Source organism: Arachis duranensis, unplaced genomic scaffold (genome assembly GCF_000817695.3).
Source record: "Arachis duranensis cultivar V14167 unplaced genomic scaffold, aradu.V14167.gnm2.J7QH unplaced_Scaffold_165934, whole genome shotgun sequence".
NCBI lineage: Eukaryota > Viridiplantae > Streptophyta > Magnoliopsida > Fabales > Fabaceae > Arachis > Arachis duranensis.
Genome location: NW_026264258.1, coordinates 3,076,157 through 3,102,233, shown reverse-complemented (window position 1 = coordinate 3,102,233; position 26,077 = coordinate 3,076,157). Strand labels below are relative to the sequence as shown.

At 35.2% G+C, this 26,077-nt stretch overlaps 3 protein-coding genes and 1 pseudogene across 3 annotated transcripts; all 4 read right to left on the bottom strand.

Annotated features, from left to right (window-relative positions):
* Positions 1-2,166: 2,166 nt before the first annotated feature.
* Positions 2,167-3,183, bottom strand: LOC107478397 (cytosolic sulfotransferase 12-like). Its single transcript, XM_016098537.3, has one exon. It carries the CDS (start codon positions 3,181-3,183, stop codon positions 2,167-2,169), a length of 1,017 nt encoding a protein of 338 aa, XP_015954023.1.
* A 3,695-nt stretch (positions 3,184-6,878) lies between these two features.
* Positions 6,879-7,392, bottom strand: LOC127743841 (50S ribosomal protein L27, chloroplastic-like; annotated as a pseudogene).
* A 14,145-nt stretch (positions 7,393-21,537) lies between these two features.
* LOC107478956 (cytosolic sulfotransferase 12-like) lies at positions 21,538-22,543 on the bottom strand. The gene has a single exon (XM_016099112.3). It carries the CDS (start codon positions 22,534-22,536, stop codon positions 21,538-21,540), a length of 999 nt encoding a protein of 332 aa, XP_015954598.1. The 5' UTR covers positions 22,537-22,543.
* A 1,901-nt stretch (positions 22,544-24,444) lies between these two features.
* On the bottom strand, positions 24,445-25,587 carry LOC107477347 (cytosolic sulfotransferase 5). Its single transcript, XM_016097345.3, has one exon. The coding sequence runs from the start codon at positions 25,516-25,518 to the stop codon at positions 24,499-24,501; it is 1,020 nt and encodes a 339-aa protein (XP_015952831.1). The 5' UTR covers positions 25,519-25,587; the 3' UTR covers positions 24,445-24,498.
* Positions 25,588-26,077: the final 490 nt, after the last annotated feature.

The following is a 26,077-nucleotide window of genomic DNA, read 5'->3' as shown; positions in this document are numbered from 1 at the left end:
TAAATTATGTGTTAAATATTAAAATTTATGTATTTTTATTTAATAGTTTAAATTTTGAAGATAAATAATTTAATGATATAGTATTAAATATTTATGACTTAAAAAATTTAAAATTTAATTTTTTGTTGTCTAATATTTTTTATTTAATAATTTAATAATTTTTTGTTGTCTAATATTTATGAGTTAATATTTAAAAATTTAACGCCAATCCACATTAGTAAGCAGATAATATCTTTGTAATAGAAATATGATCAAAGATTAATATGAATCACAAAGTATAATTTTAAGGACTAAATTTAATTAACTAAACTTTCGTCGACCAATTTAAAAATATAACTTCTGAAATTAATTTGAATATTAACTCATTCGGCTAGTTCCTTGATCATAATATGTGGATCATTTTAAACGTGTCTAACAGTAATTAAAGAGAGTAAAACAATAAAACATTGAATGAGTTTCATTATTGAATACTGCTGCTGATCCCATGTGGCCATGTGCATGCTGTAACCTCTGATCAGTATGTGTCCTATAATAAAGTAAATTTCACTTCTATATATTATTATTATTATTATTATTATTCGGCTTTTTTATGATGATACCTATATACGTCGTACATGTGTACATGTTTTTCTCTTCTTGTGAGTAAATAACTAAATATCTACGCTGTCTATGATTTTATTATCTATAAGCATCAGGAATTTGAATTCACTCTTTTATATACAATAATTTGATTATTTATCAACGATAAATTTTTAAATAAAATTTTGATTTATAATATATTAATTTTTAATTTTTCAGACTAAAAATTATTATAAAAAACAAAAACAAAAGATAATATAATGGTATTAATATGTCCGTTAATTTGACTACAAAGTTGTGTTGGTTAGAAGGGATTAAGTGGCTGGTAATCAAAGGTAAGACATTGAAATTCATGTCTTTACAGATGGCTAAATTTTTTGGATTTTTTAGCAACGAAATGATTGACGTAATTGGTTTAGTGACGATATCAAACTACTCTACTTCATCAGTTCATATTAATAATAAAACTAACCATCTCAATTTAGCTCATAAAAATAATTAAACATATCAAATTAGTTAGAGTTTTCATCACATACTTTTTTATTTATTACTAATATGGACTAGTAAAGTAAAATAGTTTTATATGCGATATAATAACATGGTTTTTTTTTGGTAATTATATCATGCTATAAGTACTTCTAAAGCTAAATAATTGGGCTATATATATTTTTTATGTTTGTTTAGAATGTTTAAACTTTAAAGGGCTTATGGTTTTATTGGAATTTAGGGGCTTTTGGCGTGATTGTTTGAATATTAAGGGCCAATGTGATTAAAGAAAATATACTCCTAATTTCTACCATTTTGTTGTGTCATTTTCTTCGTATATATGTTAAAATATTAATGAAAAAAATATATATTAAGGTGACATCCCATATCTGGGTTAAAAAAATATTGTTTTAAAATACATTTACATGTTATAGTGTCTATAATTACGATTACTATAGTGACTCTAAGTGTTAAGAAAATTAAAATAATATTTTTTTATATTAACAATATTTTTTAATTTAAAAAATAAAAATATTATGAAAATATAAAAAAGTAACTTTATTTAATTTTAGCAATGTTTTTTTAAGTGTTACCAAAGTTATTTAGCCGTCGTAACTACTGTAATCATAGTAGTCATCATACACTTTGTATTGACAATATTAACAATAATGGTGCGGATCATATATTTCATGTGTACTTAAGTTGGGTTTGTTTATTTGCTTGTCTAACTCTTAGAGAGAAGAAAATTAAATTAACATAAAATAATATTATATTTCATCAATACATTTAAAATACACCACATGCAAAACAAACATCCATTAATTAATATAGCACATAACTATCATAACCGATAAAGATAAAGGAAGCTATATATAGAGATATAGCAAAGATATATATATTATCTTGTTTACAATAAACGTGTACAGTATAAACGAGATAAAACATGTACGTGTGACACGTATATATCCCCTTTACAGTGTAAACGAGATAAGGACGAGTGACGGATTTTGATAATAATTCTTATAATTATTTATTTCAATAATTAAAATATTTATTTAAATAAAAAATTCTAATACCTTATATATAATGCAAATTAAAATCCTAAAATTTAAACCCAAAATTACCCATTTTGTTTTCAACAATAGTATTCAATTGGTCAACCATTTCATGGGTGAGATGATTTTTCCAATCTCCAATTTCACCACGACGGAAGTAAGCTTTGTTTGCAATTCCAGATGGCCTTTTACCATTTTTATTCACTTCCAAATTCTTCAAGTTCTCAAAGCTACATAGCTTCAAGATATCATCCACCAACCCTTGATCTTCCTCCTCTTTGGAAAAAGGACACCCTAAAAACTCAGCTAGATTCTTCAAAATAAAACTAGTATTCATTTTCAATTCTTCATATCTCAAAAACATTACCTTCTTCTTTGGCTTCTCCAAGCTCAACAAGCTCTCCTTCCAATAGCTCAATATATGGTCCCAAAAGGGTCCACCAACATTGATTCCTCTACAAAACTGATCAAAGGAATCTTTAAGGGGATTCGTCCCTTTGAATAATCTTAAGGAATTAGAAAAATGCCAAAGCGAAATGAAAGTGTCTTTCGGATCCCTGCAAAGATACACTATTTTACAGTCAGAATCCTTCACTGATTCCGGCAATGAGACATAAGGAAGGTGAGTAGCGAAAAGCCTCGGAGAAGAGAACAAGCTTAGATCCGGAACTACATCTTTGACATGAAAAAGGTCAAACTCCAAAAAGGGTACAAGAGCATGAGGATTGTTAGAGAATAAAGGGTGATCATGGTTTAGGGTTATAGGGTATTTGGTTTTGCGGTTGATCAAGGAAAATGTTAATGCCTTGAGCCAAGTGGTGCCTGATTTTGGTTGAGTTGCAAGGAGAATATCAGTGTCTTGGGCTTTGAAGTGTTTTTGACAATTTAAGAGTCCTTGCAATTGCCTAGGGACATGCCAAAATCCTTGGTATTGGTAGATGGTGTTTACAAACCAACCTTTATCGGTTGGTAAGGTTGATATCAAATCCCTAACATCTTCGCTTAGTTCATCTTCTTGCAAGTATTTGGGTACAATAATGGAGGAGGGTTGCCCTTCAGCCATGGTGTATGTGTAAACTAGCTAACTAGTTAGGTTTAAAGTTGCAGCTTGAGTTTGCATTGAATTGTTGGTTATATATATATATATATATATATATAATGATTTCATGAGATATGAAATATTGATAATAAATTAAATTAAAAGTTTTCTTTAGAATAAATTACTATTTATATCTATAAAAGATACAGACGTTACAAATGTATCCATATAAGAATAAAACGACAATTGTAATTATGGAAGATGACCTCCGTGTGCCAAGAGTACTCGAACATTGGTTACGCAATAGACTTTTAGCACACGTAAGCTATCTTCCGTAGTTATAATTGTCGTTTTTTTTATATAGGTATATTTGTCAACGTTTGTATCTTTCATGGATATAAATGGTAATTTATTCGTTTTTTTTAATAATTAATCAACAATAATAATGTTGATATTAAAATAAAAAATATTTTGAAATGTAATTTTTTAAAAAATATTATAAAATAAAAAAGTGTTACTAATTAAATATTGTCATGAAATCTTCATCCTAAAAATTTATTTTTCCGGCAATATATTATGTACAATATTTGTGTGTTTGGAACAGAGGGATATGCGTATATCATTATTTATAATTGATTTAGTAATGGTTGGCTTTTAAACTGCCGCTAAATTTGGAGAATTTATAGCACAATCTAAATTTGCGACTAAAACATGTGTCTGTTGTAGTGATAGTCTTTTTTAAGACTTAAAACATAATTATGTACATTTTTCTTTACTTTATACTGAAATTGTTTAAGAGCAATAATGCAAAATTTGAATTTTTTTTTTCAAAATTGGAAGAGAGATTCGAACCTGAAACCTCTAAATGATAATGAAAAGATTATGCTATTTGAATTATAGTTCGTTAGTAAAATATAAATTTTAAATATTTTAATACACTACAAGAAAAACACCCATTCAGGTACACTTGAAAAGTGTAGCCAAAAGTGAAAAAAAAATGATGCCTTAGGCTACAGTTACGCTTTTTGGGCTACGGCTACGCTTTTTGGGGTGATTCCTGTTCGGCCGTTGCCTATTCTCAAAGGCTACGTTTTTCTGCACCAAGGGCTACGCTTTTGACATTTGGGAATAGAGTACGCTTTTCAAGTGATGCTGTCCAGGACCAAAGGCTACGCTTTTCAGCTTCCATTTTTGCCAGAATAGACTACGCTTTTCAACGCTACCGCATCACCTATAAAGCGTAGCCACATTGTATACCATGGCTACCTTTTATAAGTGTAGCCTTAGGTCCCTCGTTTTTTTTTGGTATAATATAGCTACTCTATATAAGTGTAGCCTTAAGTCCCTCATTGTTTTTTTTTAATTTTATATATATATATATATAATTCTAATAATTTTTTGTACCACATAATATTTAATAATATGATTATATATAATTATGTATTTTTAATTAAATAAATTAAATATTATAAAATAAAAATAAATACACAATTATATTAAACTAAAAAATATTCTAGCAAAAGACAGCAAATACATTCTAAAGATTCACAAGCACTGTAATATTACAATATATTAGTACATAAAACAATGGATCCAACTATCCAATTGAACAATCATCCAACAATAGAGTAAAAAAAATGAAACATGTCTAAACTACTACTTTCTAAACTACTACTTGCGATCTTTAGCTACACTTGCAGCCGCCAGAATCAACTGTCCAAAGAGTATTCTGGAGGTGATTCCTAATTTTTCGTGTCAAGAATTCATTCCAAACAAACATGGTCTCATAAAGGACATGGCCTGCCTCATTATCACACATGTTTCTTTGAAGACTACACATAATGTGATATGAGTAGCTGAAAAAGAAATCTTTTGTAAGGTCGACTATGCACAACAGCTTCTTGTATCTAAAATACTAATAAGAAAAATCATATAATTAATCAAAATGTGACATCCAGAATAACAGAAAATGAAGCAAAAATGTTGCGTTAAAATTCAATGATGGCACAAGGGAAAAATAAAAACACCTAGCACAACACAATCATGTCCTATTTTTGAGGGAGCCAACTTTTTAATTGCTTGTGTCACCATTATTCTGGTTGAAAAAATCTCTTCCAATAAGCGGCGGGGAAGCACACCTCTGTGAACCTGAATTACATTAAGTTACTTCATACTCTACATAAATGAGTTATGCGAAGGTTTCCATAACAGTTTGTCAAACAAAAGAAGGGAGAGGTGATGAAACAACACGCTCATATAGTAATCAACTAAACAAGAAGTAATTCCACAATATTAACAATTTACAGTTATATCAAGTAAATGTCATTCCTTCAGCTTCATTGATATTAAGTTCAAAACTCCTTCATTTTTCAATGGAATATAAAGGAAACAGGCCACAGGGGTTTAATACACAAAATCTCTATAAAAAATATAGACAGATTTCTTATAATCAATTAACCATAAGCTAGTCCTATCATTTGCAATTAACAGAATGATGAAAAATGAAGAAGAAGAAGAACTGAAACTGAAAGAAGTGGGTGATGGAAGATGTTATTACCAGAAACATGAACTAGAAGAGCAGAGAATTTCAAAGAATAGTGAAGCATCAACTCAAGTGAGAAGCATTACTAACAAAATGAGTGTTTATAGCCTGAAGACAAAAATATATTACAATTAAGAGAATAGATGAGACTTGGAATCATTGAAGATGTGAAATAATTGAGTACAAGACTTATATACTAGTATGAAACAATGATTACTTATACATCTATGAAGCTAAAACGGACCTAATAATAAGCAAGATGCAAAATCAGAAAGCAAATTAAAACGAAGCAAGCAACATAAACTCAAAAAATTAGAAAGACAATACCACAGTAAAATAACTTTAACTCCTATCATGTACTATTCATACAGTAAAATAACTAAGCCTGCTGACTGAATTAAATAAATAAGATACAATACTACAGTATCTTTTTGATTGATCACTTACTTTTTCTCTTCTCAACTTGTTGGTTTTTTATTATTCTCATTAAAGATGAATGCTAAATTCACAAAATCATGCCAATCAGCTTAATTTTAAGTGCAAAAGGGAAAATGGCATTGTTTCAAAGAGTAAAGTGAGAATCACCAACCTAAATTGTAAAATTAAAAATGAGACAGATATATCAATTTTGCACCAATATCCCAAATGCAAAAGGAAAAACCACAAAGTAAATAAAACTGTGCTCTTTCTACTGTTATTTAATCATGTCACTCAATCAAACACAACATAATAAAATAAAACTAACAAATAACAAATATTGTAGTAGGAAGTAATCAAATGCAACATATTTCAAGTCTTAATTTAGTACTAATTAAAAAGAATGCAATGTTGGATGAGAAATGAACCACGTGTCTGTGTTCCTCGAACCTTTCGCGGAGGTTAGCTGCCTGAAAAAGATGAATAAGAACAAGAAAAATGGTCAAATAATTAAAGTTAGGGACCCAAAGTAAAAAAAAAAAAAAACTAATCGGAAGGGTGAATGACCCAGTAATATCAATGTATATCAATCTACCTTAGCTTGTGAAGGTGGGAAGTGTGAGAACTCATCATTAAGCAGAAAATTATTGAACTAAAGGAAATGTCAAGAATAATGCATACAATCATAATTAGTTTTCTATTTCAAAATTCAAAACAAAACTGGATACAATGCTATAAGGGAATCATAGATACAGGGGAATTTTACACATGTATCAGCACACTGCATTAGTGATGGAAACATCAGGAACAGAAGCTAGCACCAGTTGGGGTTAAAGTACTGGTCCTGCTTCTCTAGCCTTTCTGCATTCGCGCCTCATCCTGAAATACTCCCTCTTCCTTGCTCTATAGCTGTTGGGATTCTCAGGTTGCACTTCTCGTGGGTAAACACTCACCTGAAGTAGAAGAAATCATAATAATTAAGCTTCAATTTGTAATCTCTATAATTTTTCTAAGTAACATAATCAAGGTGTAAAAAGCTTCACTTAACCCTTTTTCCTGTCAGGCCCAAATTTCTCAAATTTCACAACTCCATCAATCAAGGAAAAGATGGTATAGTCTTCACCAAGTCCCACATTCTTTTCTGCATGAAACTAAAAGCATTGTCCAAAACAAAATCAAAACTTTGATCATCTCGTATGGTTTTTTTTCTTCTTCGAAGTGATGGGATGCTACCCATTTTATATTACTCGTAAATTTTTAAATGCCAAAGACATGGTAATGGTTAAATTTTTATATATAATCAAGCTTCAAAGTTTAAGGAAGCATGGTTTTGTAGTGGTAAGCAAGCTATAACACTACCTATTCACTTTCGCACAAGTTGTCGCCCTCACATCAGGCTTCTCCCTAACTGCAAGAATCTCAAGACTCTAAGAGCCTCATAGGATTCTTCTAAACTGATATTATCAAAGCATAAGATATTAATCATTGAATAGTACAATTTTCAGATAAATAAATAAATAATTCAACACAAATAGGAACGGATCACAGAAAACAAAATCAAATTCCAAGTAAATAAATAAATAAATAAAAAGGCCAACATCCTTTCATTAAGTAGGCCACATATAGAATATGACAGTTATCATTTTACAAAAATACATATATATTGAGAGTAATATGAAAGAAATTTCATGGACAAAAATGGAACAAGATTTCTTTCAAAGCACAACTAAGTTATATTTGGTTGCACAATGGAAAACATAATTGATTAATTCTAGTCAAACTCAAATGAATACATAATAACACCCGGATCAAATAGACATTTCTATCAAACACAACTGAATCTTATGCAATATAAGGTACAAAGGATGCTGCTAGGCTCATTATACTACCTTCATAGGGTGACTGAGTAGGGCCAAGGATCATCACATTGGAATATCGCATGTTGTCTTCCGAAGGCGAAGCACTAATTCCAGGTGCTGCATCGCCAGATCAAAATGACCCAACATGTATAAACTTTAGCAGAACATAACAACAAATAATTATATAAAACCTTGAACAGATCACTATCACCAAGGTAACGTTTAACTCACACCATTATACAAATTAAACAAGTACTACCAATTTAATAGGGTAAGAGCTTTCAAATCACTACACACAAGAGGGGAAACTTCAAAGTATGCATGCAACCACGATAATGGAGCTGAGAAATGAGAAGTTACCTGGCTCACTGAGCAAACGCTGCGTTTCCTGTTGAAATCAAAGAGCCAAAGAGAGAGTGATCAAAACAATCCACAAAAATCCTTTTCATCATAGTTCACAAACCCTAAAATTTTAAGGGAAAAAATGAAGAAGAAAGAGTCCGAACTAAAATCATAGTTCACAAACCCTAAAATACCACACATCTTCATCAACAACAGCATGCATGTTATTAAATCATAGTTCACAAACCCATATTTCAGAACCAACTAGAAATCATCACATACCTATTCAACTAGAAATCAGCACAGAGAATACGATGATGAGAAGTACGGAGATGACAATGGTGGGGGCGGCGCAGCGACGATTACTAGAGAACGGCGTAGCGACGATTACTGGAGAAGAGCAATGGTCAGTGCAATGGTGACAATGGCAAAGGTGATGACTGTCGATGGTGAACGGTGAGCGGTGACTAGCGGTGAGTGGTGAGTAGTGACCTGGTCAGCGCAGTGATGTGATGATTGGTGACTGGTGAGTAGTGACTGACGGTGAGTGGTGACTAGGTGGCAACAGTCAACGGCGACGGTGAGAAGGCAAAGGTGATGATGAGTGTCGTAGGTGATGAGTGTTGAAGGTGAGAATGGCGAAGGTGAGGGTTCTTGAGCAAGAATGGCGAAGGTGACCTGAGGTTGTGCGCGTATTGAAGGCCGTGAGAGGGTTAAGTTGTGCGCGTAAATTGAAGGTGAGAGGGTTATGTTGGAGGGAATTGAAAGGAGATGAAAATTTTCACTAAGTGTTTGGATTTGGCCTTACATACATTAGGCATCACTTTTGAAGCGCACCCAAAACATAATAAATAAGTTACTCTTTAAAAACGTTCCCTTTGATACGAAAAGTGAACCCATAGATATCAACCTACAGCTATGCTTTATAAATGATTTCTATAATACCTAAGGCTACGCTTTTTAAATGATGTCACAATTGTGTATTCTTTTCTCTTATAAAAAGGCAACACGGAGAAAAGCGTAGCCTATTCTATGAATAGGCTACGCTTTTCAAATGTAGCTTAAAAAAAGTGTGGTTGAATGAGTATTTTTCTTGTAGTGATAATAAAAGTTTTCATATGTAATTAAACTGTTAAATAGACACATACGAATGTTTTGTTATATACCTAAATTTTTTTTGGTGACTAAACAAAAAGAAACAAAGAAAAAAAAGAGATTATCCTAAATCAACAAGCATAAGATGCTGAAGCTCATCATAAGGTTCCGACCAAATAATATGAGTTGGATTGCTCTTGACCACATATCTCGCCAGCCAATCTGCCACAGCGTTAGCATCACGGGTAATCCATTCAAAATCCACAACCCAAGGTCTTGATAGAAGCTCCTGTATCTTCTGAAGAATATCAACCACATCACAATTTAGCCCATTTGCCAGATTTTTTAAAATGTGCAAAATGTCAAGAGAATCTGTTTCGCACACAATATCTCTCAAGCCATAATCCCTAGCTAAAATCAAACCCCTCCAAACAGCAAAAAGCTCACATCTGACGATAGGCCCTAGAGGATAGCTACTAGAACAACCCGAAATCCAACGCCCATTAGAATCTCTAATAACACAACCAATTCTTGCTAGGTTCCAATCAGAAAACAGACTCGCATCACAATTAACTTGGTACTGGCAGACTTTCTTAAATCATTAGCAGTAATCCGAGCCATAGCAACAACCTTATAGTTTGACCACTGATCTCCATTATTGAAAATATCATTGCAACGATGCCTCCACACCCACCAAAGACCCGCCCCTACAATTGCCTCATTGCCCGGCATGACCTTCCGAATGCAAAATTCCAAGGGAGTACCTTCAAATGAATCAATAAGCAAAGGATCCAACATTTGCCAAATGCATATTGATTTCTCACAATCCCTAAGACAATGCTCCATTGTTTCCAGATCTGCATTGCATCTCGAACATCTGTCCGAATCAGTTAAATGACGCTTGAACCGGAAGGCATTTGTCGGAAGCGCATTTTGTAGACCCAACCACATCATCATCTTTATCTTCTCTGGCAAATTAAGGCGCCAAATCCACCCACAGTTGCTATTTTCAATCGAATTCACTTTCTTTGTCAGGAGCCAACGATAACCTTCTCGAGAGCTATAGGCTTTTAGTGATGCGGGCCACCAAATCCATCCGAGCTCCGATTCTGACATCAAAGGAGGCCCAAGACTGTGAAGAAACTGTTTGACCTCATGAGAAATTGGCGTTACACGCTTATCCCCCTCCCAAGTACCATTGCTCCACAAATCAGCAAGAGAAAAATTTGTTTCAGATATGTGAACATAAGACGTAATCTCACAAAGTTTGCCAAGAGGACTCCACTCATCATACTAAATCGATTGTTGCATATTTCCCACATTCCATCGAAATCCTTCTTTTAAGATATCATAAGCCTTTAGAATATTCCTCCAAGTAGTTGAGGCATTGTGACAATGACTACTGCCCAAGTCCTTGGAGTTCTGGAGGTATTTGTGAGTTAGAACCTGCACCCACAACTTGTTCTTATTATTCAGACAATCCCAAACCAACTTGCCAAGTAGAGCCATATTATATACCTAACTAATATTATAAATAAAACAACTAGCTGTTTGACTTATTTTCTATTATTAGAAAATCACTTTTAACAGTTATTTATTTTATTTTTAGTGATAAAAAATAATTGTTAATATATTTATCGATAATTCAACATTAGCCTTCTTATGTTGTTACTAAAAAATTTTAACATCAATTATATAATTACTGATAAAAAAATTTTAATAGTCACAAAAATATATAATTAAATAAAATATATAATGACTATTACAATATTGTCACTAAAAATATTTTTTTGTTATAATGGAGTAAGATGATCATTTTAAACGTTAGCTTAGCTTTCAGAAAAGATTCATATCATTTAGCTTTTAGAAAAGATTCATATCATCATACATAGCTTTTAGAAGTTTAATTATAGCCATAGATAGAATCGTTTAAGATTATGTAGGGTAGATGGTAGTTGAGAATTTTCCATGCGAACAACGTTCATGTCGTCGGCATATGAATAGGCTACTAAGCTAATGATCGTGCACATACCATGATGAATAAGCTAATAATGAGTCCATTCGAATTAGATTAAATTTAAGTTTTTAGCTTAATTCAGTGTTTACAAGACTATAAACTAAAAGTTTACAATAACTCATACAGAAAAAATAATTAAAATACCAACTAATAAAAAAATATACACATATACACACTAACACATCACCACAAACAATATAATAGCAAATATTCCCTAATCAATATCTGTCTCTTCACTTTTCTTCTTGTTTCGTCTTATTACTGGGGTGGTCGAGCTTGAGCACTTTCGAGCAAGCTAACAACAGAGTGGAAGAGCTATTCGTCGGCCAGGACCAAACACTGCGGCGGGAATACCTGCAAAAAATACTCCAACACTCAAGTTTGTGATAGTGAGTGAGAGTAGTTAAATGAATATGAAAACTGAGAATAGAACCTGACTTACCCGAAGATATTAGCTCGGCTTTATAGGAGTTGTTTGACCGTTTACTGTGGATAGGTCCTAGCTTGTAGGTTAGGTTTGATATTCTGTTTTGGTGATTAGGTTTGCTGAGTACGTCTCTTATTTTCAAATGGGTGAGGCCGTTCCTGCCTGCTTTCGTGTCGAGTTTATCGGGCAGCTGATGCGGGGCCGAGCTTATTTGCTCACGTGCCGAGCTTTTTGGGCGACCGAGGATAAGGGTGACGTATCATAGCCCCAAGCTTGCTTTGGTTTGGACAGGACTAAGGCGAGCTTTTGGACCAAGAGCACCGCAATCATGATTGATGTGAAACTGCTCCGTTTTTCTAGGCACCCTTGTCCATTGGTTTTTATAGTGGGTTTTTAATGCTTCTCGTTTTTAACAATCTTGGTTTAAATGCTCTGGTGTTGTAACCATTTGTGTTTGGTGGGGGCTTATTGTGGTTTTCATTGCTTTTTTTCCTCATGTTTCTCTGTTTCGAAAAAGGAAAAAAAGTTTGTGTTTTCTGCTTGACTGAGAATGAGTAAGAAAGGTCAGTGTTAACTCCTCCTCTATTTTCTTTTTTGCTTTTCTGCCTTTCTGTTTCGTTCCTTGTGATGAAGAATTGTAATGTGGGTGACCTGTATGGCTGGGTGGATCCTAGGGTGAAAGAGTATGTCTCCCAGTTTGATGATGAGCAATCAGTGAGGTTGCTGGGTTCGGATTCCTGGGTCAGGGAGGGTAGTGGTATTAGAATAGAGTTATTACCTTGTGAAAGGGGTGATCGAGTGTGCCACCGACTTGATGATTGGTCTTTCTTTTTCATGTATAGTTGTTTGTTTACAGAATTGGGTATGGGGCTTCCCTTTACCGAATTCGAGTGTGGGGTGTTGTATTGGTTGAATTGTGCCCCAACCCAGCTTCACCCTAACTCTTGGGGTTTTGTCCGGGCATTTGAAGTTTTGATGGAACTGTTGGAGCGTCCGCCATCTTTGAGGCTGTTTTTCTCTTTGTTTCAAGCGAAAGGGGTGAATAGGGGCTTGTGGGTAAACCTTAGTAGCTATCCCCGTCGTGCTGTGTTTGGTCTGTATAAATCTTTGTTTAAGGACTTTAAATCCATGTTTGTAAGGGTTAGGAGTAGACCTGAAGATTTCCCCTTTTATTTGAACGAGCACTTAGTCGAGAGATTTCCTTTGTTTTGGTGTGCCGAGCCGTATCAAGCACTGGATGTAGATGATAGGCTCCCTGACGATGATGTTGTGATGGATTTTTTGTTTAAGTCCTTGGGTCTGAAAGGTTTATTATTAGTTTCCGAGATGTTGAAATGGGATACTAATAGGCAGGCTGTATATGATCACATAGGTAATCTGTGTTGCTATGCTTGTTCCCTGTTTGTGTTTTGATATGTTAATTCTGATTTGGTTGTTTGTAATTTTTCAGCCGAGAAAGCTCCTACGATTACTACTGCAGGCTTGAAATCTTACTTCAATCAACGGAAGAAGGGTGAGAAGGAGGTTTCGTCTAACACCGGGAAGGCTCCTGCTGCTCTGGTCCAATATGGCCTTGGGCAGAAGCATAAGAGGAAGAGAGGGCAAGGTCAAGGTAGCCTTGCCGAGGCCTTAGAGGGTAAGGGGGAGTCGTCTATGATTCTGTAGATGGTTGAGTCTGCATATGAATCACAGAAGAGGCTCCATGGGTATGATCAGAATATGCATGCTAGATCTTTGTGGGTGAAGTTGTATCCTTTTGGCACCATGGCCGATGAGCTTTGCTGTTTTCTGGATGATATGAAGATGATTGACGAAGTTGGCCGAGCTTGTGTTAGCTGATTTCTTCAGGTATAGGTTTTGTTGTGGTCTCTGTAGATTTTTGTTTATGTCACTTATTTGCTTATTTTCTTTTTCGTAGGTGATTGGTGCTCGGATCGTTGCCATTGGTCGGGCATAGGAGCTTGCCATGGATTGGGAGGAGAAGGAGGCTTCTCGTGTAGAGGAGCTGTCTGGAATCATCCAAGAGAAGGATAAAAAAATTGCTGAGCTCTCTGCTTCTATGGAGAAGAAAGAGATGGAGTTGGCTGATGAGAGAGAACTACAGAAGGCGTCATCTGAGAAATTGAAGGTTATGGGGTTCGAGAACGATCAGCTCTCTGCTCGGATCAAAGAATTGGAAAGCGGGATTTATGAGGCTTTTGCTCAAGGTTTTGACTGGGCTGTCTCCCAGGTTAAGGTGTTATACCCGGAAGGTGATCCCTCAAAACTTGACGTTATGAAGGTGGTCGTGAATGGTGAGCTTGTGAACGATGAGGCTGTTGCTGGGAGTGAGAGTGAAGGATCCAGTATGGGTGATAAGGCGGATTAGGACTTGGTAGTTTACTCCTTTTTGTTTTGTATGCTTTGTACATGGTGTATTGGGTTTTAGACTTGTGACTGTTTTGGCTTTGTTGAACAATTCTGAGTATTATCCTCGGTAGTGATATTTTGGTTTCCGAGTATGTAGCTCGGCTTGACAATGACTGCTTTAGTTTTATAAAATATGATATTTTCACAAAGTTATGAGAATGATATGTTGTGTTATGATAACAATTGCGTATATGTATTGACGATGGCCACATCCATTTCTTGTTTGGTCGGATTGTTAATGAGGAGAGCAGTGGCTCTAATATAAGGGTTACAGTGGAGTGATCCCTTAGGATTCGCTTGGATGACTTGATGTTTGTTTTATTTGTTTGTATTTTTTCCGAGTAATAATCTCGGTATGTGCATTTTGACTTCCAAGTATGAAGCTCGGATTATTTTGAACGTTTATTGATTGTCAAGATAAAAAATGTTTTGATTTGTAATGTAAGGTACACTGGTATGATGATTTGTGGCGTCCGGCCTCGTTAAAACCCTCTCCGAGTAAAACTCATGTATTTTTGGGAAAAAACCTTCGAAGGGGAAAAAGAGTACCATCATTCGCGTATTTGAAGCATGTGTCATGATTGGTATTCCCTTAGTGAGGAGACATTCCATGTTCCCGGAAGTTGATCTCCTTTAAGGGTTTCTAGCTTGTAAGCCCCCTTTCCGAGATTTTGAAGAACTCAGAAAGGTCCCTCCCAATTTGCTACTAATTTGCCATGTGCCGAAGGCTTCCGGGCTTCTTCTGTTCGTCTGAGAACGAGGTCTCCATTGTTGAAAGACCTATGAACTACTCTTTTGTTGTGTCTTCGCTCTATGTATTGTTTTCTGGCTCACTGCCTTAAGACTGAAATGTTTCTTTCTTCTTCCACAAGATCCAACTCGGCTGCCCGAGCTTGCAAATTATTCGATTGATCATAGAGCTCGGTCCTTAATGTTGGGACGCTAACCTCTACTGGGATGAGTGCTTCTGCGCCATATAACAGCTTGAAAGGAGTTTCTCCTGTGGCAGATTGAATGCTGGTATTGTAACTCCATAGGATTTCTGGAATGAGATCGGCCCACTCTCCTTTAGCCTCACCGAGGTTTTTCTTTAATCCCTGCAAGATAATTCTGTTAGCTGATTCAACTTATCCGTTAGTTTGCAGGTGCTCTATTGAGCTGAAGTGATGTTTGATATTAAAATTTGTTAGAAAGGCAGCGAGCTTATGATATGTAAACTGTCTCCCGTTATCTGAGATTATCTCTCTTGGGATACCGTATCTGCATATAATGTTTTTTCATAAAAAAGATCGCACTTTTTCTGCCGTTATATGTGCCAGTGGTTGTGCTTCTATCCACTTAGAGAAATAGTCTATTGATACTAAGAGGAACTTTACCTGACCTGGCGCTTTCGGAAAAGGTCCGAGGATATCCAATTCCCACCTATCGAAAGGCTAGCTTACCTCTATGGTGTGGAGCTCCTCGGCCGGGGTATCTGAGAGGGTGGCGTGTTTTTGACAGTTATCACATGCCTTGACTTTCGAGATGCAGTCCCTTTTTATCGTCGGCCAATAATATCCTGTTCGCAGTATCTTTACCGTCAATGCTCGGCCGCCGATGTGGTTACCGCACACCCCCTCATGTGTTTCTGCCATGACATCTTCAGCTTCCTCATTGCTGATGCATTTGAGGAGTGGTTGGGAGTGTCCTCGCCTGTACAGTGTGTTTCCGACTATGGTGTAGAAGCTTGATCTTCTTCGGAAAAGCGGCAGGTTCGGCTCATCATCTAGTATATCTCCTGTGTTGTTGTAGTTGAGAAAAGGTGTTCTCCAATCTGGTACCTGCATGATGCTTAATATTGTTTCCTGTTCAAAGCTCGGCTTGTCAAGTGTTAGTTGGCACAGGGCCGGTGTGTTCTCCGCCTGCCTTGTTGTGGCTAACTTGGATAACACATCAGCTCTCGTATTTTATTCTCGGTTTACATGGATAATATCAAATTTACTGAACTTTGAGATTAGATCCTTCGTTATGAGCCAATATTTCTCTAACAAAGGATCTTTTACCTGGTATTCGCCTTTGATTTGATGTACTACAAGTGATGAGTCGCAGTAGACTGTTATCCGAGGTATCCTGAGTTGTTGGGTGAGCTTTAGCAGGGCTTCATATTCCGCTTGGTTATTGCTTGCATTGAAGCAGAATTGAAGTGATTGCTCGGCTATCACTTTCTCCCCTTCTTTTAGCAATACCCCGGCTCCGCTTCCTTCTTTGTTTGATGCTCCGTCTACATGCATCCTCCAACTGGCTGTTGTGTGTTGGGTCTCATTAGTCATCTCCGACACAAAGTTGGCGAGTATTTGTGACTTTAGAGGCTTTCTCGATTCGTATTGAATATCGAACTCGGATAGTTCAATTGACCACTTTATTAATCGTCCGGAAAGCTCGGGTCTGGTTAGTATTTGCCTCAACGGTTAGTCTGTTCATACTATTATTGTGTGGCTCTGGAAGTAATGTCGCAGTCTTCTTGCTGTGGTGATTAATGCTAGTGCCAGTTGTTCTATCTTCGGGTACCTTGTTTCTGTTGGTTGCAGTACCCTACTGATGAAGTATACTGGGTTTTGCTTCCTCCATGTTTCTGTTACTAATACCGAGCTTATAGCATTGTTAGATACTGATAAATATAAACACAACGGCTTACCTGCCTCAGGTCTCTGGAGTATTGGTGGTGATGTTAATAACGGTTTGAGTTCTGTAAAAGAGCTTTCACCTTCGTCTGTCCATGTGAATTTTTTGCCTTTGGAGAATGTCTGGAAAAAATGATAAGATCGGTTTGTCACGGCGGGTAGGAAACGTGATAGGGCGGCTATTCTCCCTGCTAGTTGTTGGACTTCTTTTACTGTCTTTGGGCTTGTCATGTTTAGCACTGCATTGCATTTCTCTGGGTTGGCTTCGATACCTCGCGATGTTAGCATGAACTTAAGGCACTTCCCTCCTTGGACTCCAAAAGCGCATTTGTCCGGATTGAGTCTCATGTTATATGCTCGGAGTTGTTTGAAATTTTCTACCAAGTCATCACAGTGTGACCCTTGCAAAGGTGTTTTTGCTACCATATCATCTACATAGACCTCTATATTGCGGCCTATCTGCTGTTGGAATACTTTGTCCATTAGCCTTTGATATGTTGCACCTGCATTCTTTAAGCCAAAAGGCATTACCTTGTAAAAAAAGTTTCCATCTTCTGTTATAAAAGCTGTTTTGCTTTGGTCCTCTGGGTGCATCAGAATCTGGTTATAACCAGAGTATGCATCCATAAAACTCAAGGCTTTGAAACCAGAAGCGTTGTCAACTAATTTATCAATGCAAGGTAATGGATATGCATCTTTAGGGCAAGCTTTGTTTAAGTTTATAAAGTTGACGCACATGTGCCATTTACCTGAATTCTTTCTTACCATTACCACGTTAGACAACCATGTGGTGAAACGAATTTCTCTGATGAAACATGCGTTGAGGAGCTTCTTGGTTTCTTCGAGTGCTGCTTGTTTTTTCTCCTCTCTGAGGTTCCTTTTTTTCTGTGCCACTGGTCGGAATGTTTTGTCGATTGCTAGCTTGTGGCAGATGACCTCTGGACTTATTCTGGGTATGTCATCTTGTGTCCATGTGAATAGGTCGGCGTTCTGGCATAGCATGTGTATGAGTCTTACTCGGCCTTCCCCTTCTAATGCTTTTCCAATGTATGTGTATTGTTTGTCATCTGCCGTTAGTGTTATTTGTTGAAGGTTGTCCATTGGCCGAGGTCTTTCGCCGAGGTCTTCTCTCGGGTCGAGGTCAGCTAGTGTCACTGTGTCGGCAGAATTGTGGATTGCTTGAACCTGGGGCCGAGCTTCTTGTTTTGTTTGGATTTGCTTTAGGCTAGCATTGTAGCACTGCCGATCTTCTTGGTGGTCAGCGTATACTGTTGCTATTCTGTTTTCCTGCACTGGAAACTTAACACACAGGTGTAATGTGGACACTACCGCTTTGAATATATTCAAGGCGGGTCTCCTAATTATAATATTATAAGGGTTATAACAGTCTACTATTAGGTATTGAATATCGATGGATTTTGACATAGGGATTTCTCCCATTGTGGTCGTCAGCCATATGTGCCCCATGATGGGGACCCTTTCTCCAGAGAACCCGATTAGCTCTCCCGAGGAGGGTTGTATTAGTTTTTCTGATAGCTTCATCTTTGTAAATATAGAATAAAATAAAAAATCAGCACTACTACCTGGGTCCAGCAGTGTTTTCCTTACCAACAGTTCTCCAACCTGGATGGAAATCACCACTGGGTCGTCAAGGTTAGGGCTTGCCGATCTAAAGTCTGATTGACTGAAGGATATTGTGACATCTGGGTCATCCTCCTTCTTTGGCTGCAGAGTTCCCTCGATTGCCAGCATCGCCCTATAACTTCATTTTCTGGCCGAGCTTGTTTTACCCCCGCATGCGAATCCTCCCGATATGTGGCTATCGATTCCTCTTGGTGGATCAGGAGTTGTCCGCTCTTTTTTGTTATTGTTCACCACTGCTTGTTTGTTCTCCTCCCTGTCTGAGTTTCCTCTTCTGGCCTTCTGGCTCTCGACATATTTGTCCAAAAGCCCTTGGCACGCCAGCCTTTCTAGGAGGTCCTTTGCAACAATGCAGTCGTCCGTAATGTGGCCGAACTTCTAGTGGAAGGCACAATACTTTGTCCTATCCACGAACCTTTGATCCTGGTAGTTTCCTGTTCGAGCTGGTGGCTTTATGATTTTGGCGTTGAGAATTTCTCTGATGATGTTTTCTCTCTTGGTATTGAATCTGGTATATGTGTTGTATTTCAGTGTGAGTTTGGAAGGCTTCTTAGTATCTCTGTTGTCTGGTGATCTGAAAGCTCTTTCTTCATCTCTCCGATGTGGTTGTTTTCTGATTTTTGGGCCTCGCGGAGTTCTTCGATCTCCATTTGACCTGCCGCCCTTTCCTGAAACTCTTCTAGCGTCTTTGGCTTTGTTATAGCAATGGTCTCTCAGAATTTGCCGGGCCTGTGGCCAGCCTTGAAGGCATGCAGGTGGACGGCCGGGTCCAGGTCCTGGATCTCCATAGTGGCATCCGCGAACCTGGTCATGTAGTCCTTGAAGCTCTCGTGCTGACCTTGTTTGATGGTGCCAAGATAATCTGATCCATGTACGTATATCCTCGACGCGGCAAAGTAATCAATGAATGACCTGGCTTGGTCTTCAAAGGAGGAAATTGAACCTGCAGAAAGTTTAGAAAACCAGAGCAATGCAGCACCATCGAGGTAAATGGGAAATTCTCGGCATAGGACAGGCTCATTGTTAGGACCATTGAAGAACATCATTGATTAGAACTTCTTCACGTGGACTCGGGGATCTCCGAACCCCTTATATGGTTCTAGTGCAGTGGGTAGCGTAAAGTTCTTTGGCATTTGGTAATTTGTGATCTCCTCGGAGAAGGGGTTGTCGAGGGTAAGCTTCTCCTTCGGCGGGATGATGTTTAAAGGATCTGTGGTGTCTTGGGCCGAGCCTTTGGAGCTTTCTCCATTGTTCTGCGTTGATAGCTCGGCTATTCTTCGTACTTCCGCCTGAAGCTCGGCGATTCGGGCTAGGAGGTCATCCTGTGAGAGTTGTGGACTTTCCTTGTCAGCCATGTTCGAGGATTGGGAATCCTGCAAAACAGAGTAGAGGACTAAACGAAGGAAAAAGTGGGGTTAGATGTATTCGGCCCCACAGTGGGCGCCAAATGATTTGTCTTATTACTGGGGTGGCTGAGCTTGAGCACTTCCGAGCAAGCTGACAACAGAGTGGAAGAGCTGTTCGTCGGCTAGGACCAAACACCGCGGTGGGAATACCTACAAAAGATACTCCGACGCTCAAGTTAGTGATAGTGAGTGAGAGTAGTTAAATGAATATGAAAACTGAGAATAGAACCTGACTTAGCCGAAGATATTAGCTCGGCTTTATAGGAGTTGTTTGACCGTTTACTGTGGATAGGTCCTAGCTTATAGGTTAGGTTTGATATTCTATTTTGGTGATTAGGTTTGCTAAGTACGTCTCTTATTTTCAAATGGGTGAGGTCGTTCCTGCCTGCTTTCGTGCCGAATTTATCGAGCAGCTGATGCGGGACCGAGCTTATTTGCTCACGTGCCGAACTTTTCGGGTGACCGAGGATAAGGGTGACGTATCACTTCTTAATAGTTTTTTCTTTGAATTTCTATTTTGCTCTTCTCCTGAATTTACAAGTTGACTCAAATTTACGAGTTAATTTGTTAAATTTAATGGATATAAATTATGTAAAATTATAATATATAAAGATAATTATCAAACATGTGTCCTTAGTCAGATCCATATAATCTATAATAACTATATATAAATATAAAAATAACTAAAAATTTTATATCAAAACATTAATATAAATATATTGCATTCTTTTATCATAAAAGATCTAGTTAGGATCGGTCATGATCTGATTTATCAACCATTTGATCTAAAATAAAATAATAAAGAATTATAATTTAGCTATGACAGAAATAAAAAATATTTTACTCTTAATTATAGGATAAAATATTATTTTAATTTTTAATATTTGAGACAAATTAAATCTCTAATATTTTAAACATTCTATTTTAATCTTGTCTACCATTAAATTTGACACAAATAATTAATTAAGTAAATAAGGTAAATATTAACAATATTATTAGTTACGTATATTTTTTTATTTCTGTATATTAAAAAAACATAACCAAAATATTATTGTAATACTTTCTCTTCTTGTTTTTTTTTTCTGCACAAAATCTTAAACTATGACAATCAATTATCAATACTTCAAAATCAAAGAAAAATAATTTACATTAGTGATCGTTGGTGGCTCAATTTCACTTGCATACTGAAATTAAACGTTATTACTTCATTAATATACTAATTATTTGTGTCAAATTTAATAATAAGATAATGTTAAATATATTTAATATTTGTTGGGATTAAAATAGAACGTTTAAAAGTTAGATCCAAATTACTAACAGAAAACTAGTAAAAATAAAATAAATTCACTTACATTATCGTTGTCATAATATCATTTTAGATTAAAAAAAATATAATTCACTTTATTTCTTAAATCACATTTTAATTCAAATCACCTAGGATAAAATCAACATAATAGAGATTCACTTATTCCAATGAAGAACCAAAATTAGACACACAATTAAGAACACTCAATATATATTAAGTGTTCTTAAATATACAATTAAAAACACTTAATATTATATCTAGAATCTAAATCCATAATGTCCTAGCTTCTTTTCGGTAATAATATCAAGTTGTTCAATCATTTCAGCAGTGAGATAATTATTTGAATCTCCAACTTCGCCAAGTCGAAAAAAAGCTCTATGTTCTTCACCACTTGACAACTTTCCTTTCTTATTCACTTCCAAGTTGCTCAAGATCTTGAAACTACATAGCTTCAAAATATCATCAATGACACCTTCATCTTCCTCCTCTTTTGAAAAGGGGCACCCAACAAACCTAGCAAGCTCTTTCAACACAAAGCTAGGGTTCTTCTTCATCTCTTCATATCTCATCAACATTATCTTCTTTGGTTGATCCAAGCTTTCCTTCCAATACCCTAAAACATGCTCCCAAAAGGGTCCACATATGCTCACCCCATTACAAAACTTCTTGAATGAATCTTCAAGTGAGTTGGTGCTTGTACCATCCAGTTTAAGCTTGTTTGTGAAATGCCACAACGAAATAAAAGTGTCTTTAGGGTTTCTACAGAGATACAGTATCTTACAATTCGAGTCGATCACTGATTTTGGTAGTGAGACATATGGAAGGTGTGTGGAGAAAAGCCTTGGTGAAGGGATTGAATTTAGATCAGGTACTAAATCCTTATCATTGTATAAATCAAGCTCTAAAAAGGGTACAAGAAAATGAGGGTTTTTAGTGAGCAAAGGGTGATTTTCAAACATTTTAGGGTATTTGTGGCGGTTAAGCAATGCAAATGTCAATGCCTTAAGCCATGTGGTACCTGATTTTGGAGTTGTAACAATGAGAATATCTGAGTTAAGGGAATTATTGAAGTGCTTTTGGCAAGACAATACTCCTTGCAACTGCCTTGTGAAGTACCAAAATCCTTGGTATTGGTGTAAGTGGCTTGCAAGCCAACCTTTCTCCATTGGCAAGGTTGCTATCAAATCCTTGCATTCTTGGGACACTTCACTCTCTTGCAAGTATTTTGGAATTGCATTATTGGGTTGGGATGACATGGTTTGAAAAAAGGGTTGGTTTGGTTTGACTCACTAGCTCTCATGCATGTATATATAAGAGCAGAGAAATAAATCTAACCAATATAATAATGTATAGTGTGTGAAAGCTAGAAGCAACAGAGCAATGAGCATGTGAGCCAACAGTAAAAACGAGATTTAATTTTAGAATGACATACATGTGTATAAGTGCAAGTTAAGTCCCACAGTGCTATTTGAGATTCCCGTGCACTAAAATTTTTTTTAAAATTTTAATGGTAATAATTATGTCTCTAAAATTAGTAAAAGTGTATCATAAAGTTCTGATTTATTTTTCGTTGACAGTGTGTTGATGTAGTTTAATGACGTGGACTATTAATGATATGTGTCAATTTATGATTTAATCACATATAATAATATAATAACGGATCGAAAAGTAATTTGTGGCATACTGACGTAATGTAGATGAATACGTTATGTGTCACAATACTATTTGACTATATTTTTTATCAAAAGTTTATTTTAGTTATTAAAATTGAATCTCGTGTACTGAATTAATTATTTTAATATTTTTTTTCTTTTTATGTATCTTCTCTTTTTTTCTTCAATTGTTTTTACTGTATTAATAAACTATTGAGCTAAATTGATTGTACTTAATTATCAAAATAATTTAGTCGCGCGTAGTATCACGTTCTTTTTATATTATAGTAGACATTCTTATTTTATTTGTTAATTTAGTTTTAATAATCTCAATTTCTTATGTTTTTGTTTTGGGTTCTACTGTGTTCTTTTGTTAGTTTGGGCTAGTAGGTCAAGTTGTGTTTTCTATTTATCATTTATTTCATTTTTATTTTAGGCTTATGTTTTTTTTTAAGTAGTTTTTTTATTAGACTCAATGCTCGTTTCCTGACCAAAACAAAAAGACTCAATGCATCTTTTGTTATCCTTTTAGTCTTTTACAAATTAATAGTTCTATTCAATTTTAATTGTCAACTATTAAGTAAACAAATTCGTTAATTCAACATTTAGAACCCTGTGACTGCAAGTGTTATTGAGGAGAATAATGCGTCCAAAAACACCTTGTTGCTATTTAATTAATCCCCAATATTGTTGTTGTTGCTATTTTTTTTTAGTTAAGAACTTAATTGTAGGTATGAATTCATTGCACTTTAACTTCTTTGTAGGTTTACATATGAAAATATAGTGGCAAACTGAATGTTATGAGTATTATTATATAACAAATTTGAAGCCATTTCTTTTAATTTGGTTGGTGGTTGATGATTAGATAAATTTGAATATCTAAATGTTAGATATATTTATTTAAAAAAATATAAAATCCTTTTTTTTATTATAATATAAAATGCTTCTATAAATTTATATTAAAAAAAATTATATATTTGTTTCTACTTTTTCTTCTTCATATAAGGAATTAAGGAAGTATGTTTTTTGATCTCACAAATAAACGACATCGAGAAAATCGTTTTAGGTACGACCCAATCAATTAAGGTCAGGAACACATTGGGAACGCAAAAAGAATCAGATTTAGATAATGAGTAGTGACACTATAAAATTATTTATCTGGATCCAAATTAATATTAAGAAAAAAATATAGATAAATAATAGTATTATTGAACAATATAAACAATGAACTTAAAAAACTTATTCATGGAATTCAATTTCGCAATTTAATTAGTAGAAACACTTCTTTTACTCTTAATACATGAGTTACTCTTTAGCAATATCTTGTGATTCGATTCATTGAATAGAATTATATCATACAAGAAAGAACCTCTATGGTATATATAGAGATGATACTGAAGTTATTGATACCATAATCTTTTTTCCATAATAATGTCTCATAACTTTGGCCGGGCATAGCATCATTCCACAATAATATATAGTAACGCTTTCTACTAATAATAAAAATAAACATTAGAAAAAAAAATTATTTATTATATGTCATAACATTATTATTACAATAATCATCTAAAATTGAATCCCATGTTCAGTCAATTTATTTGCAATAATATTGTTCAATTTTTCAACCATCTCTGTTGTGAGATAGTTTTTCCAATCTCCAACTTGGCCACGACGAAAAAAAATATTGTTTTCTACTCCAAAAGATGTCTTTCCATTGGTGTTCACTTCCAAATTGCTCAAATTATCAAAACTACAAAGCTTTAAGATATCATCCATCACTCCAACAGCTTCTTCTTCTCTAGAAAAAGGAAACCCTAAAAATTCAGCTAGTTCTTTCAAAACAAGCAATGGATTCATTTTGATCTCTTCATACTTTAGAAACATTATCTTCTTATTATTTGAACTTTTCATACCTTCATTCCAATACCCTAACATGTGATCCCAAAAGGGTCCACCAGGACTCACTCCCTTGCAAAACATCTCAAAAGCATCTTCAAGTGAGAAGTTGTCTGTGATTCCTTTTCGCAATTTGTTTGTAAAATGCCAACGTGAAATTAAAATGTCTTTAGGATCTCTACAAAGGTATACTATCTTACAAGACGATTCTTTTACTGAATTCGGTAACGAGACATAGGGAAAATGAGTGGATATGATCCTTGGAGAAGAAGAGAATAACGATGATGACCGCGACAACGAGTTGAAATTAGGAAGAAACTCATTGCTGGAATTTAGGTCAAACTCCAAAAAGGGTACAAGAGCATGAGGGTTATTATTGATCAAAGGGTGATTTTGGAAATTCGGATACTTACTTCTATTTACTATGGAAAATGCTAATGCCTTAAGCCAAGTGGTGCCTGATTTTGGAATTGAAACAAGGAAGATATCATTGTCATTTGCATGAAAGTGCTTTTGAAGAGTTACTAGGGCTTGAAGGATAAAAGGGTTGTACCAAAAGCCTTGGTATTGGTAAAGGTGTTTTTCTGCCCAACCATTTTCCATTGGCAGGTTTGATACCAAATCCCTAAGTTCTTGGGGTAACTCATCTTGAACAAATTTTTGCAAAAGGGAGGGTTGATCTTCTGCCATGCTGCCTAAAATTTCTTTTGGGAAAGAAAAGCTTAATTTGATTATAGAGCTTGTGGATTTGATTGTTGGTCCAACTACATACTTGATGGGTATTTATAGATGTATTTATCATTTTATAACTTTTTTTTTAAATTAGAGTTAGGGAGATTCAAAGCCGTGGATTAATTGCCAAAATTTACGAGAATTATAATATTTTTTTATTTTTTATTAAATTCATTAAAAAAATAGTAAATACATTATGTTTTCAATGAATATAAAAAAATAAAAACCCAATAATTGTCTCCAAATAAATATACAAACTAAGGAAAACAAAGTTTCTGTTTTTCATTTACTAATGTTAGAAACTGATGTGAATACACAAAATTATTATTACATAACACAAATTTTAATTAATATAATTAATAACACATTTCTTTTAGTTGACCTTTAAAATAAACCTTTCTTAAAACCCTATGTGTTTTATATGATCGTTTGTGTTCTAAATAATAATAAGCCAATTATTGAATGTTATGGTCCCATTTTGTTTCCTTTCGCCAGTGTTGCCACCACAAAGATGGAA